The 16,892-nt window shown below is 39.7% G+C and overlaps 1 protein-coding gene across 1 annotated transcript; it reads left to right on the top strand.

Annotated features, from left to right (window-relative positions):
* The first annotated feature begins 6,234 nt into the window (after nt 1-6,234).
* On the top strand, nt 6,235-16,679 carry grhl3 (grainyhead-like transcription factor 3). Its single transcript, XM_077539731.1, has 15 exons — nt 6,235-6,354; nt 7,317-7,494; nt 7,576-7,640; nt 9,036-9,303; nt 9,386-9,625; nt 10,070-10,181; nt 10,261-10,355; nt 10,846-11,004; nt 11,694-11,769; nt 11,995-12,116; nt 12,714-12,739; nt 13,222-13,307; nt 13,386-13,471; nt 13,566-13,630; nt 15,805-16,679. The coding sequence occupies exons 1-15, from the start codon at nt 6,338-6,340 to the stop codon at nt 15,920-15,922; spliced, it is 1,713 nt and encodes a 570-aa protein (XP_077395857.1). The 5' UTR covers nt 6,235-6,337; the 3' UTR covers nt 15,923-16,679.
* Nucleotides 16,680-16,892: the final 213 nt, after the last annotated feature.

Below are 16,892 nucleotides of genomic sequence, written 5' to 3' on the forward strand. Positions count from 1 at the left end.
TAGCCAATCTGCTAAAAATAATTGCCATTTAAAAAAAAAAAATGTAAAAAAAACAACAACAAAAAAACTGTACGTGCTTTTTACATACATATAATTACTAATAATACTCCATTAAAATTCAATGTACAGTTATGAAAGAAAATAATTGTAATTGGTGTATGGTGTAAATTCTGTATTTTATTGAGTGGCTTATAAAATGTTGGGGACTTTCCACAAAAGACAGTTGGATAAAATTAATAATCATTATATTTTTAAATATATACAGCATAAACAAATACATATAAAATATACAGTATATTTTTTGTTTAGTAAAACACGTATTTTTTTTGTATTTTCATCTGACTATTTATTTTAAAAAATATATATAAAAATAAAAAAAAACATGTTTTCATTCATGCCTGCATAGCTACTAATAACGCTACATTAAAATTCAATATAATGGTAATTATTAATGGCACCTTAATAACAATGATAATTATTCATTTTAAAAGCACAATATTTGTAATTGGTGTGTAGTGGAAAATTTTGTATTTCCTTGAGTGCCTTTTAAAAGGTTGGAGATTTTCCACTCCAGCCAGTTGGCTAAAAATAATCCTCATTATATTTTAAAATATAAGCAAGCAAGTACATATGAACTACATTTTTGCTGTTCAACGAAAAGCATGTATGTCCATTTTTTTCCACATATTTTTTTTTGTTTGTAAAATATTTTTTTAATTATAATAAAATAAATTATTTTTATGCATGCATATAATTACATTAAATGATATCACTTTCAAATGACATGATTTTTTTTAAATCTGAAAATTTAAGTGCACATTTCTCAAGGACTTTATTTTTTTTTATATATTTACTTTCATGCTATGCTATTGTAACACTCCCAACTATATTTTTATACAATGCATTCCTAATGTGAGTATTTTCCTCAACAGCATTTATGAAACATGTTGTGCATGTTTCAAAGATTTGGGGCAATTCCCTCACCGACGTCGCACACAGGGGGCGTGTCAACAACCGCCCTCAGGCGCAGCTCGGAGGAGCGCGTTAAGCAACGTTAGCATCATTTTCCCCACTGCAGCTTTCCCCTGCCTGAGGCGGGCCGTGACCTGAGCTGCGGTCGACGCGAATATGGAATTCAGGCACTTAAAACTCTGAAGTGGCAATATAGACCCTAAATGATGTCTTCAGTAAAATCAGGGATGGGAAACCCGTTTTTCTAATCTAAGACCTTTGGGGGTTATGCTAAATTCATGCTGCATCAATCAAACACATATTTGGAATTGGATATAGGAGCATATGTGGGTTTGACATTTTTACACAAGTTCTTCTGAGGGTTTTATTTAGACCTGAGAAAGTGCTCACAAAAAAAGTGGCTTATCAATTAAAAAAAAAAAAAAAAAAAAGTTAAGCTAGCTTCTGTTAGCAACGTGAATTTGGTAGGCGTGTCAAAAAGTCTCCAAAAGGATGTAAGAAGTCGGCAATTTTGGGTTGGAGCCACCATTTTAGTGTCATTTTGTCCACTTCCTGAGGTCCTTCAAAGAAGAAATACACCTATAAAATTTAAAAATTGAACCCCTGATGAAGCCAGTCTCACTGAGAAACAAGAAATTTGGTCGAAATATGTCTGTCTTTATTGTACGTTCCAAAAAGTCTCAGGAAGCAATGCCCCAAAAGACACAGGAAGGCAGCCATTTTGGAGTGAAGCCACCATTTTAGACTAACCATTTCCAGGGGTTTTTCAAAGACATACAAAACAATTTGAAAATGTATTCCTGAAGCCATTCTCACTTAACATTAGCAACATGAAATTTGCTGGAAACATGTATTATAATTAGACACACAAAAAAATGTCCCAAGAATCAATGTGCTAAAAGACACAGGAAGTCAGCCATTTTGGTTTAAAGCCACACATTTTGGGTCATTGTGCCCATTTGAAGGGCTTTTTCAATATTTGAAACATTCATTTTAAAAACGTGAAAATTCAGTCCTAAAACCAGTCTCACTTAACAACATGCAGCACTGTAAAAGAAACTTGATATCAAAAATTTAGTCCCTGAAGCCAGTTAGTGTCACATGCCAACATGAAATTTGGCAGGCATGTTTGTCTATCATGAAGAGGCCCACAAAAAAAGTCACAAGAACTCATGAAAACAGAGGAAGTCTGTTGTTTTGGTTTGGAATGGGTAATTTAGGATCGTTATGGACATTTCCGGACATTCTCCAGTCGCTTTTGTCCGACTGCGATCAAACTTAAATTGTGTTTCAATTTTCACCAACTCAAAATCAGAGCTCGTTGGTTAATAGAAATGCATGGCTGACCACATACAGTATGTCCTATAGCTTCCTCACACCTGCCTCCGTAATCTTTCTTCCGAAAGACACCGCCCGCTAGCTAGCTATAATGATCTGTCACTTTGGAGCAATGCAGTTTCTGGGAGTGGTTCCTGGTGGCTAAGTAGGAAGAATTTTCAAAAGGAGATGTCGAGGGGTGGGGATATTGCGGGTGGAAGGTGGCGGTAGGTGAGGCTTGAGTGTTGAGGGGGTCTTCCAGACCCTTGGAGCCTTTCTGCTGTCCGACCAAACAAAAAGTGCTGAAGGGGTTTGGAGCATCTCACAGGGGTCAAGCTATTTCAATCACGCAAATCTAGCTGGATTTAGCTGCAAATTAGCTGATGTTTCACCTTAAATTGTTATTTTTAAACAATAAACAATTTTATATAGAGATTCAAGTATATATACACATGTGCACAAAACGGGCAGATTACTTCCAAATGCATGACGTTACAGTCGTTATTTCAAAGTAATTATAGTTCCATCACAAAGTCTAACATTTTATTTGCCACACTACTTCTGCATTCCTTTTGGGTTAACAAGGAACTCTAAAGCATGACGTTTACCAACACAACAGATTACATATGATCGAATCTGAAACCGAACTCTTTGGAAAGCAAGTGAGCGCTATCGCGGATGATTCTAAAATCTCAATGGGGTGTTTTTTGTTGCCACATAAAGTACTTAAAGCGATACTTCACTTATTTAGCCCATTATAGCAATACAAAGTTAATATTTTGTCTGTAATTAGTTTGATACTTTCATTATTTTTCAAGTCCAATTAGTACCTTTAAAAATACATTTTGCAACTTGCTGTCGACTGAAAATGACATCACAAGGGCTCAGGTAACCAATCACAGCTCAGCTTGTGAAAGTCACATGACCAAACCTAGAAAACAGGTGCGATGTCATTTTCAGTCGACAGCAAGTTGCAAAATGTGTTTTTAAAGGTACTAATTGTACATGAAAAATAATGAAAATATCAAATTTATTATAGGCAAAATATTAACGCTTGACTGCCAAAAATGGCTAAATAAGTAAAGTATCCCTTTAAGAACACCTGTAATTTAAAAAAGTGAGTAAAATAAAATAGTGAAAAAAAGTAAAAATAAATAAATAATAAGTAATAATAAATAATAATAAAATATATTTCAATAATAATAATAATAATAATAATAATAATAATAATAATAATAATAATAAATCAAATAAAGTTAATATTTTATGATGTAAGGGCTTGTGAGACAGGCGGCACCTCCCAGTACTGAGGACTCGGTTCGAGTCCAGGCCTTGCTGGGAGGAGTTTGCATGTTCTCCCCGTGCCCGCGTGGGTCTTCTCCGGGTACTCTGGTCTCCTCCCACATTCCAAAGACATGCTTGGAAGGTTAACTGAACGCAAATGAAAACTGAATTGTCTCTAGGTGTGATTGTGAGCGTGGATGGTTGTTTGTTTCCGTGTGCCCTGCGATTGGCTGGCAACCAGTCCAGGGTGTCACCCGCCTATTGCCCAAAGCCAGCTGAGATAGGCTCCAGCACCCCCCGCGACCCTTGTGAGGAATAAGCGGTCAAGAAAATGGATGGATGGATGGAAGGGCTTGTGAGACAGAAGAGAAGGTTTTACTCTCCTATGCGGCGCGTCATTGCACAACCACTCCGAAGAAGCGAAAGGAAGAGTAAGGAAGGGAAAAACAGGCGAAAGAGAGATAGAGAGGAGGCGGAGAGGTGTTGAGAGAAGCCCTTCTCCGTGGCGGTGGCGCGTAAGGGCCATCATGACGGCTGTTTGTGTGTCGTCATGCTCGGCTGAACACGCACACATGCACCCACACTCTCACACACACACACACACACACATACGTATACAATCTATCCATTGAACCAATGCGTCAGTGATGCAAGGCCGTGAGTTTGTCACTGCAGACGTGAGTTTCAGAGAATGACACACTCACATCTACGCGTCCATCTTTAACGACCTTCCCTCACTTGGAAATGAAAGTGAAAGAGTTGAAGAAACAATATGGCAGAATAGCTTAGTTGCTAATAAGAACATCAAGTTATAATGATACAATCTAGCTATAATCATGTCACCCAAGATTTAGTCCACTTCACTGTAAGTCTATTGCAAATGTGTTTGGAAGGACATGAAGGAACATGATAAAGAGAATCTTTTTCATGTGTTAATGTCCCGTTGCTAATGAGGAGGGAGAGTGGAAGAAAACCGAATGAGGAGAAAGTCGTTGACGCCTTGGATGAGCTGGCCAAGGAGAAACCCATTGCTGCTCGTGCTATGACGGTGTCTAAAGTTAGAAAAGGCAGCATCAGAAAGAACTTTTGATGAAGTCAATAAATTGCTTTAAATAATTTGAAATTAGAAAGAGACAGTAGCATGGAGGAATGCAGGTATGCCGAGCAAGGAAAAGGAGGAGTCTTATTTTTTTTTTACCACCTGCTTTTGAGTCAATGCCAGTGTGTGCGTCTGTGTGAGAGTGTTTGCGTGTAAGTGCGTGGGTGGATATTATGATGTTATGCCTGATTGACGTGAAGACCTCACAACGTTCAAGCTGTGAGTGTGAGTCAAGCACTTTGATTACTACTGGCAAATATTATCCATTTGTGTAATATCTATATCTGCAGTGTGCATACATATATATATATATATATATTTATTTTTTTTTTACTAGGAGCATAGTAGCCTCTAATTTAAAAATTTGTAAAAATTAAAATAGAAATAAAAATATAATTTTGTAAAAATTAAAATAGAAAATTTAGGGGCACATAAAAAATAAATTATGGATTTTTATTGCACCATTTATACATCTTTTTTTTTTTTTTACTTTTTTTTTTTTTTTTTTTTTTACAACGTATCGATGCTGTATGAAAAACAGTGCATTTAAAGGAGCATGAAGCATATTATGTACCGCTATTTATTTATTTAATATCTATTTATAAAGTGATTTCTGCAACATTATGAAATATAAACAGTATAAAGTATAAAGCAATGCAATGCATTATCTATTTACAAGTGAGAAATTCAATGCTTTTTGTTTGGAAATGTTATACTGCAGCCAAGTTACTATCTATTTTTTTTCTTTGATTTATTGAGAAATATATTTGCCATATTTCAAAATACATATTTATTTTGCAATGTAATGAAATTTATAGAACTGTGCTTTTTTTTTTTTAAATCAAACATCATCTGCAAATGTACAAAAAGCTGATTCAATATATTATATATATTATAATATCATATCTGCCATGTTTCAAAATACATAAGGATTAAATATTATTTAATTCATAAACTGTAGCACTGTAACATAGTAAAATGTATATAAAAACTATAATTAAACATTTTTAAAGACTTAAAATTATTTAAAAAAAATATTTATTTATTTATTTATTTATTTATTTTGCACTGTAATGAAATATATAGAACTGTGCTTTTTTCAAATCAAATATCATCTGCAAATGTACAAAAAGCTGATTTAAAACAAGAAAACTTTTTCATGTAGAACTGTCCTTAAAATGCAGCAGTGTCACCACTTAGTATATAAGTCACCAAAATAAATGCACCAAAACTACTGTATGAAACCGGAAAGGGATTAACATTTAAAAGCAAGAGTTGCAGGCGCCTCGCGACAGCATTCACGCCTCTGAGATCCCCGATCTCACTCTTTTATGTGCCACCCTCAATAACATTCACAACACTCCTTGCCTCAGATTGTCTTGCAAAATGCCGCGTGCTCGTATGCACATGCAAAGGCGGTTTCTCTCAGGCAGGAGGGGGTTAAATCATCTTACACCTGTCCCATCAGACACCTGTCTCAGGCATGTCGGCCAATGGGAGGAGAGCAGGGGAAGGCTTCTGCTTGTATAAATCAAAATGTGGGCTGCGTCAGCAGGCAATCAAAACACTCAAGTCATCGCTGTGTCACTCAGGGCTCCTTGTCATCCACAAAGTAAATCACAAAGAACCTAAAGGAATCTATTCCAGCTCACCTGGACTGGAGACATGTTCAAAGAGACTGAGTAAGTCCTGCTTTGGTATTTTACGTCAATTTGATCTGTTATGGTTGAAAGACAATTATGATATGTTTTGAATTCCATGCTGCCAACACCCCCGCCCCGACTTCTTCCTGTATCTGCAACGAGACCCCCATGTGAAATATGCTTGATTTAAAAGAGGGCTGTTTTGAACTGGGAAAACTGATATGGATATTATATGGGATGGTTGGGTCTGTGCTTGTCAAACTAAGCTAGAGGCCACAGAGCACAAAAGAAGAGCGGGAAATAGGAATCTCCTCTGGAGGTGTTGGATGGAGACACTGGGCAATGGCTGCATGTAATGCATTGAATTACATCATGGGGAAACCCTAGAAGCCCACCCCTCCCGCCGCCTCCCACCCTTACTGTGTCTGTGAAGATGTTTGCAGTGGGTTAATAGTGGTTTTGAGGTATGCAGGTTCGAAACAGGTGGACCCGAGTGGCCCAGATACTGAAGGTGAATCCACGCAAACGCACACGGTAGTCCGAGTCCTTCAAAGCACCGTGGTCTTTTGCTGCCGTCAACGCGCTTGATGAACTGTTTATCTAGGGTAAACCTTCAGGGGGGGTTTCATTAAGTTGGCGAGCACCAGGATATTTATCCGACGTCGCGCTCGGGCTCTCCAAACAAATCCAATCCTCTAAATCCAGAGATTCCGTTTGGTTGCAGGTGAAAACCACAAGCATCTCTTTGAAGGGTTTTGCAAATAAAGAATGTTTGTGTAGGATTGAAGAATGCGCTCACGTACAAGATGCGTGGATGTCTTGTCAATGGGGTGGGAAGGGACTTGTCACTGGGTGGTCCTGTGGCTTTTGAGACGCTCGTGTTCTGTGGTTTTGCAATCGAAACCTTCCGCAGGGCGAGACTTCGCGCCGCCTCAGCTACTGCCGTTTTTCATCACCCTGTCAAACCCCGTGTCATTAAACTTATGGATTCTTATTCGCAGGACTCTGGGAGTGGTCTGTCAGAGCGAGAACTTCAACTATAACCGCTACATCACAAACTACACCATGGACCCCTGGTCGTACATAGATAACCCTATGCCCGAGGAGAACCTGGCTAAACCCAGACTCCACCCGGGAGACGACATGGTAGCCATAACTATGCTTTATGAACAGTGCAAGGTAAATTGCATCGTGACTCTAGTCAAATGTCATTCATTCACGCCTCTTCATGTTCAACATTTCGGAATTTTATCGCTCCAGAGCCAGAAGGAGCAGAAGGTTCCTGCCTGCAGCCGAAACAGTAGCATCTGCAAACCAATAGAGAGGTAAAAAAAAAAAAAAAAAAACTCATATAAAGAAAAGGAAATTGAAGTGAAGAGAGAGGTAATCTACAAGTCAAACAGAGCCCTGAATCAAATCCATCAAGGAGTTGCACAATACTTGGGCAGACAATAGCGGTCCCCTCCTCCAGCCCCCATTGAGCCCCTTATCCTAGTGTCTCCAGTGCGCCCCTTCAACATGTTAAACACCTAACATAGAAAGTCAAACAAGAGTTGGATTAAGATACAAATATACCCACCCTGCCTCTTCACAGTAGCTGGTGCTCAGAGATGCAAGACCATAGGTCTCAAACTCCGGTCTTTCTCTTCTAATATTTTTTTTGTATACATATTTATTTGTATTCTTTAGATAAACTATTGTTCAAATTAATTCATGTCTTGGAAAAAAAATATGGATTTTAAAAAATGGATTAAAAAATAATGAATAATTAAATTTAACAAAATGTCAGAGTCCAAATATTTATATTGTCGGAAAAAGATGTAGAAGTTTTTTAAAAATGATCTAAAATGTCCAAAAAGTGATCATAAAATGTCCAAAAAGGAAGAGGAAAAACAGAAATTTACCATAAAATGTCTCTTAAATTGACAAAAATGTCAGAGAATTGAATAAAAACAGGCAGTAATGAAAAACCTAAAATGTCCAAAAACCAAAGAAAGTCAGAAAATTACCATAAAATATTTTGGAACTGCCAAAATACTAGTTGTTATTATTATTATTATTATTATTATTATTATTATTATTATTATTATTATTAATTTATTTATTTATTTATTAAGAAAAAGGGCAGAAAAGAAAACATTTACATTATAACTATAAATGTCCAAAAACAAAAGAAGAAATGCCGAAAATTACTATAAAATGTCCAAAAAATTGCCAAAAATGTCAGAAATTTGTTAGCAATAAAGGCAGAAAAAAATGTAAAAAGAAAATAGTCATAAAATATCCAAAAATGAAGAAAGACAGAAAATTACCATGTCTATAAAATTGCCAAAAATGTCGGAAATTTAACAGAAAGGCAGAAAAGTCTAAAAATGTATATAAAAAAAATAAAAAATAAAATAAAATTCCAAACACCAAAGATGAAAGGTAGAAGAAAATGAATGTCACAGTATTGGATGCTGCAAATTTTTGTATTGTTGTTCAGCTCTAATTAGCTCTTAGGGCTCTCAGTACATTAGACTAACCCTAACACGCTGTTTCCCTCATCACAATCTTGAAATATTTTGCAGCTCCAAACACATTTTTGGTTATTTATTTGGCCTAAAATGGCTCTTAACAGGAAAGGTTGCTGACCCCTGTGCTAGACAAATGAAGTGCTAGATCGCAAGCTACTTGCTATCGTCCTGATCCAACCAACTCTGCTTTCCCTCCACCCACAGGACTCCAAGCAATGACCTGGCCACATTGGAGACGTCGGCCAACGTCATGAAGATCCTCTCTGAGAGCATCCCGGCCAGCTACTCCCTCGAGGTGTTGGGATCCAAGCAGAACCCGTCGCTGCCAGTCTCCCTGCCCCCCAGCACCGACACCTACGCCACCCTGACCAGCGTGGCGGCGGAGAGCGACAAGCAGGAGCTAAATATTATCTTCGACTCTTTGCTCCAGAAATGGCCTGAGAGCAGCGCGTTTCCCGACCCTAGCGCGGAGGTATACCACGTGATCACCCAAACATTTTTTCCTTCAGAATGTGCCGTTTCTTACGTTTTCATTTGTTTTGTGCGGTTCTTAGACTCTTGCCTACAATGAACCCTTCCCCGAGGACCACTCCAGTCCCGTCTACTCGGGATCCTACTCTGGCTCACCACCTGAGACATACAGGAGCGAGTTCCAATTTTCCTTGGGCGCTCCCTCGGCCTCCCCATACAAATCCAGCGAGTTACCCATGGTCTACCTGAATAAGGGGCAATTCTACCCCATTACTCTTCAAGGAGTCGACAGCAGCACCCTCATGACTGCTACCAAAGTCAAGGTAAGAACTTAGAAGACTAAGCCCCAGTTTTGTTTAACAGTGAGCGTTTTTAAATGATGGACGATTGTTCCAAAGTGGCAATCTTCCCAAATAAGTGTCCCTCCCAAGGAACCGGTGATTATGTGACTAATTTCGTGCTCACGCTCCGCCAGGACATTCTGTGATATTTATAGTCAGGTGACGTGTGTGCAAAAACAACACCAAAAAAAAAATAAATGGCTGAGGAGCGAAGGAAGGTGCGGTGTTTTTTTTAAACATAAGATGACAATCTTTTCTTTGTCAAAGCCACACATGGAAAAGAATATACACAATCTCGCGGCGGGTCACGGTAAACACGCGATGACAACGGGAGCAGAAAAGAAGGATTTGGAGTGATAAATGATTTCCCATCTACCAGACACTAAATTCTCTTCTCACGTTTCTTTCTTTTCTATCCTCCGGCAGACGGTGGTCATGGCCGTGTTTGAGAATGACAAGACGCCGGAAATGCAGCTCCGCTTTTGGAACCACTGGCATGCGCGCCAGCCGACTGTCAAGCAGAGGGTCATTGACATCGGTAGGTTGACTCCACGCATGATCTGGCCAACTCTGGCTGTACTGAAGCCTCACTTGACTTCTTTGACACCATTTCATAGCTGACTACAAAGAAGTGTTCACCGGCATTAGCAACATCGAGGAGGTCGCCTTCAACGCCCTCTCCTTCATTTGGAATCCCCACGAAGAAGCCAAGGTACGAAACAACACAAAACAACCCCACATAGTGAAGACAGTGCGGACAGGTGGAAGATTTAGAGGGGAAAACAGAAGGGAGTGGCTCAGGAGGGAGGGTAAGAATCCAAGAAATGTCTCTTGGCCCCGAGGCTGCATCACCGCCGCAAAAGGCCACTTCTCTTTTCTCTATGGCCCAAAGGCGTTTGGGGTGGGGCTGCAGGTAAAAAAAACCCTGCTGCATGTCGAATGTATCAGGAAGACGAGACGGTAATCCCAAGCTGTAGAAGTATCAAAAACTTGCTAGCACCCCAATTGACTCCTGGGAGCGCAGAATAAGTGAAAGTAAAATCGAATGAGCAACCATCAACATCAAGCACCTAACCAAAAGAATCTTCTATGCGCTGACCTCTCTCATTGTTATGATTGGCCCACAGGCCTTGAACCTGTCATCACGTCGCCACGGGGAAAAAAAATGCTAACACAAACGTTGTCTTTTTGTCGTCTTGCAGGTGTTTATCGGCATCAACTCGTTAAGCACCGACTTCTCGTCACAGAAGGGTGTGAAGGGCCTGCCTCTCAACCTGCAGATCGACACGTACGACTTCAGCTCTGGGAATAATCAGCTCATCCACAGAGCCGCCTGCCAAGTCAAGATTTTCTGCGATAAGGTATGTCTTCGCATTGAATCTTGGTCGATAAAGATGAAGGCGTACCTTGACTTAAGATTGTCACAAGTCACGAGCTGTTGCTTGGTTGATTTATTTATTTATTTTATTTTGTAATGTGAGCCAAAATTCGGTCCGCACCCTAACGTCCACATCCAACAACAAATAGTACGTATATTCACGAGTACACAGTACGGTTTTTAAAAATATGTTGACACTGTGTTTTATACGGATCCCCTAAAGTGACATCTCATTATAGGATGACAAACTTTCTCGTCCTAACGAGAATGTTTTCTCATTTTAATGAGAAACTTTCTTGTTAGGATAAGGAACTTCTTTACCTGCAAGACCTCCGATGTTTCTCAGACACAAATAATGGTGACGAACTTAAAAGTAAAGCAGCAATGTCCTTATAAAAAATAAAAAAAATAAAAGGTCTCATGCTAGCATGCAATGGACTACTTTCTCATTCTAACGATAAAGTTTCTCGTTAGAACAATAAAGTTTTCTTGTTCAAATGAGAACCATCAACCATGTCACTTGAGGGTCTCAGTAGTTTTACGATATTTTTGATACTATGTGGCGCAATTTTTCCATTAAAAACAGAATAAAAAGTTGTGAAATGTTTTCGGGTGCCGGAACGTTTTATTGCCATTTCATTTAATGTATTTTGTTGTTTGGTGCATCCTCAGGGGGCTGAGAGGAAGATGCGCGATGAGGAGAGGAAGAGGACCAAGAGGAGGGGCAAGACGAGCAATGACGGCAATGGTGAGTGTTGTAAAAGGTTCCTTGAAACACTACTGCCTGATTTGTGGGTGTTTTCTCTGGGCACTCTGGTTTCTTCCGTCATTCCAGAAACCTACTTCTTGGGCTTGAAAGCTTGTCCATAGGTTGAGACTCCAGCTCACCCTACAAGCATATAGAAAATAGATGGATGGATTGTTCCTTTCCTTAAAAATGATCTTTTGTGACATTCCTTTTGTTTTCCCTCAGCCAAGTCTTTAGTGAGCAGCTCTATGGGCAGTGACTGCACCTTCTTCCATACTATGGATGACCACATCACCCAGCCGGTCCTCTTCATCCCAGAAGCACATCTCTCTAGTTTACAACGCATGGTAGGCCTCCCATATTCATCTATTTTTTTGAATGAATCAAGGTGCCTCCCCTTGACTGAGTCATATTCCCGACCCATCGCTCATCCCTGAAGGCAACAGCTCAGGCACGAGGGAAAAAAAGTGTGGGAAAGTATGCGGTGGGAAAAGCCGGTGTGGGAAAAGGGAGGGGATCATGAAAGTGAGGTGAGCTAATTGGAGTCGAAACCGAACGCAAGCCGCTGCAGAGACGATGAGGGCTTCCACACCTGGCACGTCAGCACCTCGCGAGGCCCATGCGCCGCCCTCATCTTAATTCTCACACACAAACAGCGCTGTTCAGACAAGCCGCCGTTCCCACACTGTGTAGTTTATGCATTATATAATGCCGTGAGTTATAAAACCTTGGAGGCTTTCCATTCAGCTTAATGAAGCAGTAGCAACATCTTCAGCCAAATCAGTGAGCAGTGTCTGGTCTTTGTTTCCTCACCGAGTGTGGAGGTTATGGGAAACGCAGTCTTGCAGCGATAACATTCCATTATGAGTGCATTACAAAAGCGGGGGCATGAAGCAATGTCTTTATCAGCTGTCTGATCAGATCTTTGTGTCCTACTTTTGCAGGCCACGCCTATGGACGAGAGCGAAAGGTAAGCGTGGAAAAGAGCTCATCTCTAAATGTTGCAATGTACAGTTAGAAATGTGTCGGTGGCGCACCCCCTTTTAAATCATTCACTGCCATTGACGGCAAAAGACGTCAAATGATGCATTTTTGCTGGGCTAGCTGCGAATGTGTTAATATCGCAACAGTGTTGGTACGTAACCCATTTCGCATACATTTTGAGTGGTGCACACCCTCAAAGCACCCATTCCAAAACTTATTAAGCCAACATAGTTGGCATGTCCCTCCAAAGCATGATGATGATAATAATGTACAATCAGAACTGTATCCGTCTGAATAAGCGATTTCCAGACATTTTAAGTGGTGTATCGCCTTCCGAATTTTCTACGAACTTGGTGCACCTCCTCAAATCCCCTTCTATAGCAATTCCCAAGCAGAAATGTATCTTATTTGCGCGTGCACCCGTATATGGGAATCCCTGGTGTAACATGTTTGTCTTTGTGTGTTCAGAACATCTCTGAAGAGGTTGTACTCAGACAGAGAGCAGAGCAGCTCTCCACCTGGCAAGCAAGCACGCAGAGACGATTCCCAAAGAGGTAAGAAAAACAACTTTTAGTGGTCATTGAGCCATCCAAGAGACTCAACGTTTTCTGTTTGGATTTCCTTCCAAAAAGTTCTGCTGTACGTGAGGAGAGCCGCCGAAGAGGTTTTCGACGCGCTCATGCTCAGCACGCCAACGTTGTCGGGCCTACGAGAAGCTGTGAGTGCATCTGGATTAACTAAAACAGACCAAATGTCGTATTGCCTTTCGGAGTACAATGACGCAAACTCATCATCGTTTCTTCCGTCGTCAGATTTCAGAAAAGTATGGCATGCAAGAAGACACCATTGGGAAAATCTACAAGAAATGCAAACGAGGGTGAGCGTCCTTTTGTGTTTTTTTGCTTGACTCATGGGACTCCATGATGAGTTCCTTTGCGGAATCTCAAGTTGACAGACCGGCTAGTTTAGTTGCTCGGTCTGGCTCAGCCTCAAGGAATGCGTTAATTACAACTCCCCCTTAAGAAAAAAAAAAAAAAAAAAAAAAAGACTAAAAGGAAGGATATAAATATTACAAAAGTCCTGCAGATGAGTCATGCTGATTGTTGTCTTTTCACCATCCCATGAATCAGGCGGTTTTCCACTATTGTAATTCTATTTGACGAATGCAACCGTCACACACACAGCTAAAAGTATATCCGTGTTGTTAAGGACGGAATAGTTACATACAGTTCTAATTTGAGAAAAGACAGACCGTCTCCCTCTGTTTTCCCTGCCGCTTGTCACCGTAGGGGCCAGAAGCTCAGCCGACAGGTTGAGTTACATTCTCTTGGCAATTCCACTCCCTCCTCGTCTTCAATCGGCCTCCAGCCTGCAGGCGTAGCGCATGAGCGCGCCGCTAATTCGCTCATTATCGTCTTTGAAGGGCTTACAGGTGAGGGTTGAGGCAGGGCAAGGGAGGAGAAAAGTCAAACTGCCGTGATTTACGAGACAAGGCTGATGCTGGAGATAGACGGCCAGTATTTACATCGGACAAAAGATTGCGTGACCCACTTTATTAAGACCAATAAGCTGTGTTGTGTTGTGCCTTTAACCAGCCACAAATGTGGAGTAAAAGACTAATTGAATAGATGACTACTCTGAGGGTATTGAAACCAAGAAGAATTCTAGCTGCATTAAACTTAATCAAGAAAGCAAGAAAAAGTATTCTAGATTGTTTGAATACAAAGTGTTTATGAGAAGAAAATCACTAGACTCCTTGTACTGTAAGTTGTTGAACACCAAGAAGAATTTGAATTTCCTCCAATTAAACTTAGAGAAAAGGCAATTCGACTTTTTCCAGGTTGTTCAACACCAAGATTAGATTACCAGTTGCCTTCTATTACACATCATGTGCAAGGCTGACACCAAGATAAAGAAAAAAAGACATTTCGGCTAGTTTGGTGACAATCAAAACAAAGTCCTACCGAGAAGACGTCCAGTTTCTTGTCAGTTGTTGAGTAAAAGACAACTGGACTTGATCTTGGTTGATAAGATCAAGATGAAGTCTGGAGTTCTACTTTGGTAGATTCCTCTTCTGTTTCTTCCTTCAAAGTACTTGTTCTTCTTCTTCTTCTTCTTGTTCCTTTCTTCTTCTATTTCTTCTTCTTCCTCCTCCTTTTTCTTGTTTCTTTCTTCTCCTGTTTCTTTCTTCTATTTACCTTCTTCTATTTCTTCTTCTTCTTCTTCTTCTTTTTCTTCTCCTTCTTCTTCTTCTTCTTCTTCTTCTTCTTCTTCTTCTTCTTCTTCTTCTTCTTCTTCTTCTTCTTCTCATTCTTCTTCTTCTATTCAATGTCTTGCTTTACTACCTAGAAGAAGTCTAGTTGCTTTCTAACTCAACTTTAATTGAAGGTTCAACAAACCAAGAAGACCAATTGGCTTCCAAAAAACACAATTTAGAAAGCAACTCCACTTTTTATGTTGTTGATCTCCATGAAGTTGAATTCAACGCAGCTGGACTAATTCTAGGTTCAATCTTCTTGGTTTTCAACAACCTAGAAGAATTCCAGTTAATTTCTCACTTAACAGGAGTTGATTAGACATCATTTACTGCACATTTAAGTTTGTTGATTGAAAACCAAAAGTACAATTGCCTTCTGTTCAACTTCTGCATTGAAAGCGATTGAACCTCTATATTGATAATTTTGGTTCAAAAGATCCAGTTGACTTCTATTCAACTGCTTTCCTTTACACAACCTAGAAAAGGTTCGGTAGCTGTCTGAATGACTTTTTGTTTTTTCACCAATCTTAAAGACATCCAGTTGTGTTTTGAATCGAGTTTAAACGAAGACACCTGACCTTGTCTTGGTTTCTTACATACAAAAAGGAGTCCAGTTGACTTCTAGATTGATATAACTTAATACAAATGGACTTCACCTTGGCCGAGAAGTCCAATTGCTTTCAGTTTTACTTTTGTACACATAAAAGACAAACTTGGGCTCTTACACAGACGCATTCCCTCAAGCTTGGCTTTTGTGCAACTGCCGACTGAAGTGTCTTCCCCCTCCTCCGCAGAATTTACGTCAATATGGACGACATCATCATCGAACACTACACCAACCAGTCTGCTTTCCTCATCGAGATGTCGGAGGTGGTCAGCGGTCAGTTCCAGGTCACTCTCATCGAAGTATGATGACGACATCACAGCTACGTCTCTAAAGCACTACGCCATCAGTACGAAAAGAACAAAGCAAGCCAGCCAGCTGTGGACTGATCAAACCAATAAGACACCTGAGCTGACCCTTCAATTTCAGACGTAAATATCAATTTTGTAAATAATGCTGTATCCTCATCCTTGTTCTTATTTGTCAAAGCAATTATACTTGTACATATAAGTTTGTAAATAGGTTTTATTATGACAGTGTTTTATAAACTACCATTTTTGCAATTCAATGTATTTCAGATGAACGCAACGCTCCGGCATTTAGCATTAGCAGGTTGCTATCGTCGTTCTTTTTAAATGTACCCGTCACCAAGAGTGTGTTGTTATTTTTCTTTTAAATACATCACACAAAAATGAAAAGCCTGCTGATTACGTTTCTTACTGCCACCGCCTCGTCGATTTAATTAATTCACGAGCAAACGTCACACATTTCCCTCCGTCAAACCACACGCAGTTAGTATTGGTCATCTTTTGCCCTGACACTGTGGACATTTCCTGTTTGTTTGGTGGAGACAGTTGGTCCGCCTTTGGACTTTCATAGTGTGGATGTAATGTGCGTGTCTGTGAATGTGTGTATGAGTTTTTTTTGTGTTCTCCTCATATGTTACGCATCATTTCAAAGCGAACATGTATCCCTGTAATATTTCATCATATAAGCAAAAGGCAAATTGTTGCATTAGTCATGTCTTGCCAATTGTTTTGTACGAAAATAAACAAGTGTATGAGATGTTTGTGCCTGAGTCTGTTTTTAAAGACATTGCAAATTGGTACCATTGGGCAAAAGTAGTCACACTCTGTTCTTAACTCTTTGACCGTCAAAAACGTTTAATGACGTATTCTAAAATCCTAATGAATGCTGCCAAAAACGTTAATTTACGTGTATTACGTTTTTTCATTTTTTTTCTCTCTCAATGGGCAGCGCAACGTCTTGTGCTGCGCT

Source organism: Festucalex cinctus, chromosome 12, assembly GCF_051991245.1.
Source record: "Festucalex cinctus isolate MCC-2025b chromosome 12, RoL_Fcin_1.0, whole genome shotgun sequence".
Classification (NCBI taxonomy): domain Eukaryota; kingdom Metazoa; phylum Chordata; class Actinopteri; order Syngnathiformes; family Syngnathidae; genus Festucalex; species Festucalex cinctus.